Raw genomic sequence first — 3,254 nt, forward strand, 5'->3', positions numbered from 1 at the left:
GGGCGAGTCTAATAAGTACATCCAGTACGGAATCCGGACCGGAGTATCGGTACGGAAAGAGTTAAATAATGTCAATATATATAAAGCGGTACAAACTGTGGCAGTGTAATGAAGTTTAGTTCACTAATCAACGGATGATATGAAAGAATGCTTGCAATTAAATGGAAAACCCGTTTTGAATATTATAATTGCTTAAGATTTACTTTTTCGTATATATATATAAATGCGTTTATTTATGATTAGACTTATTCCAAGGCCAAAAATTTTATATAAAGTTTGGAAAACATACTGTTCGTGATCCATAATTGTAGGCGTTTACACTTTCTCATACTCACATCTTTTCCTAAATCGGTTATTATCCGAGCTTTCGACAAAATGGTTCTCAGAACACCGTCACTTGGAATCTGTGGATAAAGTATATTTGATTTACTTTAAGTGATATTTACTACTCATATATAAAAATACATAAAAGAGTTTGCAAGTGTTATTTTACATTCAGTAAAACACGTTATACTGCCATCATTTGACATGAAACGTTTTGGCGTTAGAAAGGGGTTTGGCTATAATTGAGAGAACTGTATAAAGGAATTCTTCAGAAAACGAGAAAAAGAGACATTGAAATATGTTGGCAGTAAACAAGGTGAACAAATAAAATAATGGGCATTATATCGAAGTTTTATGGAAATATTACAAAATGTATGTGACCAAAAATAACATTTCAATATTCATTGAACATTCTAAATTACCAACCTCAAGATACAGTTTTTGGAGCATTTCCTTCGTCAAATAGCTTGCCATGTCCTTGCCTTTTACGAGAAAGATATCCATGAAGTCACATCTATCCAACACCAGAGCAGATGTTATCATCTCGTTGTCATCGAAAACGGTTTTGAGATTCTCTCTCTACAAATATGTTACAGCAGACAGTTTTTACAAAACATACAGTAATATCTGTCTTTGAAATTGTTCCTTGAATTTTCTGTAACTGTAATATTAGGCAGGGTAGTCATCGGAAACTGTTTTAAGATTATTTCTTTGAGAATAAAATGCAGCAGAAAGTCTTTCCAAATCATTCAATAATATCTGTCTGTGAAATCAGACAGACAGACAGACAGACAGACAGACAGTATATAAACATAATGGTTAGACTTACGCTTATGTTTTGCATGATATCACTGGCAGTGTCGATTCTGTTCCAGTATAATGCAAGCTTCAGCTGACTAAGGTCCTTGTTTTCCCGCTTCACTGTTGAAAAACATAATTGATAATAAAAGTCTACATATTAGTATTAACATGAAAAATAATACATATAAATAGCAAGGTGCAGGTTCAATTCTTCTTGTTTAAAATCTAAAGGCAGGAATGACAAAATACTGTGAAATCAGATATTTCCGCGAGGCCCAATATCTAGGCGTCTCAACAACATCCTGTATCATGGGTACAAGAATGTGTGGTTTAAGAGTATCCGGTCATACGTAGAATAGCTTTATGTCAAACCTAAAATTACTTCCTTCCTGGACCTACAAATTCGTGGATGAAGGGAACTAACGAAAACCCATGAAAATTAGCGATTTCACAGTATCACAATATTCTTAAATGACAGATAAAAGGTGGAAGGTGTATATGTAACTTTTAAATTATTAAGATATATATTTATGCCGGACAAGGTGTGTTTTTACAGGGTAGCGGTTTTCTCCCACATTTAAATCACTTGTGCGCTTACAACCGAACTAATAAGAGTGATGAATATCCTTGTAAATTGTCAAAAACTTGATTCATATTTGTTATAAAATGAATGAAGCTAAACAACCTAAAATATAACAAATTCATATAATGGCGTTTACCACATATATTTACAATCAGTGTGTATAACAAAACAGACATATAGGAGTAGTTAAGTTCGACTTGTCGGTAACTTTTATTAGGTAAATTTGTGAGATCAAAGTTCATTTGAATAAGAAAATTGATATTGGCAATCACAATTTAAAAAAAAACTTCATTTCGGACTTCGATTAATTAGAATACGTGGTCTATTTATGGTGGATCAAAACCATATATTTTGTTTATTGTATATTTTAAAAAGCACTTTACATAACTTCCCATTTCAATACTGTCATTCAGGTAAGAATCGTAAACCTGTGAAACTGATAACATGCCATGCAATATTCATTACTTCTATATGCATTTTATCCATAAAGTGGCATAAGTAATACATAGACATTTTTCGCAAAGTTAGCCTTAAAAAGATTTCTTAATTTCAGTATACATGTAGTTAGAATAGTTTGGATTCTGGGGAGTGATAAATACTCAATATAATATTAAATGTAATACGAATCATGTTTGAATTTTATTGACCTACCGTCCTGCAGAGCCATTAAGATAACATCACTCATATCATTTGGCATATTTGAGGTGTTCGTCATATCAAATATTTTGATCAAATGTCTCTTCTCGATGCATGCGTGCACAGCAGCTCTATGCTCTTCGGTTACGCCAGTTAATTTTCTGAACTCCATTTCCCATCTTAATCTTAAAGATTAAAAATATTGATAAACACATGCGTTATCATAGATATAAGGTACGATTATGACATCTCCTTTTGATAAATCTATCCAATTTCAAAATAAATGTTCGCATATGACTTTGTCGAACTATAGATATACTGTCTGGAAAAAGTGAAAAGTTCAGCAAATAACATTTATTTATTATGAAGATTGTATACGACATGACATATTCAACGTTCCTGATATATTAGGTATTGTGAAATATCCAGTCATTGTCTATAAGTTGTTTTTGTAATTTATCTGCAAGACAAAATCCGACATAATGTCGTCACTGGTATTAGATATCATTGCTTATGTTCATTATGTCTAACAAGTGATATGATATGTTTCCGGATACAAAAACAGATACAAACAAACCCAACAACATCTTAAAAAACATTTAACTTGTCGCATCGTCATTTTGATATAAATGCTGTAATGAGTGAAGTAATATTACCTCTCTGCTTTCTCTTTCCCTGCACATTCACAAGCTAAAACCAATACGTCAGCAGCTTTTCCGGAACCCTACAATAATAGCAATATTATTATCCAAATCCTTCCTTTTTCACCTTTTTCGAAAAAGATATTATAACATGTTGAAAATACAAATAATGTATTAATCTTAATAATGGTGTTTTCCAAAATGATATATTCATAGTTCACTGTGTGCCTAAATTATTAACGACCATGTTTAGAAAACTGACAAAAAAA

The 3,254-nt window shown here is 31.9% G+C and overlaps 1 protein-coding gene across 1 annotated transcript; it reads right to left on the minus strand.

The window, feature by feature from the left end:
• Positions 1–289: 289 nt before the first annotated feature.
• On the minus strand, positions 290–3,079 carry LOC110444479 (transient receptor potential cation channel subfamily M member 5-like; the record flags this gene model as incomplete). Its single annotated transcript, XM_021488850.1, has 5 exons — positions 3,001–3,079; positions 2,360–2,529; positions 1,154–1,245; positions 751–903; positions 290–404 (listed from the first exon to the last, which is right to left on the minus strand). Coding segments are annotated over exons 2-5 (517 nt in total), but the record flags the coding sequence as incomplete, so codon positions are not given.
• Positions 3,080–3,254: the final 175 nt, after the last annotated feature.

This window comes from Mizuhopecten yessoensis, unplaced genomic scaffold, assembly GCF_002113885.1.
Source record: "Mizuhopecten yessoensis strain PY_sf001 unplaced genomic scaffold, ASM211388v2 hete_36131128, whole genome shotgun sequence".
NCBI lineage: Eukaryota > Metazoa > Mollusca > Bivalvia > Pectinida > Pectinidae > Mizuhopecten > Mizuhopecten yessoensis.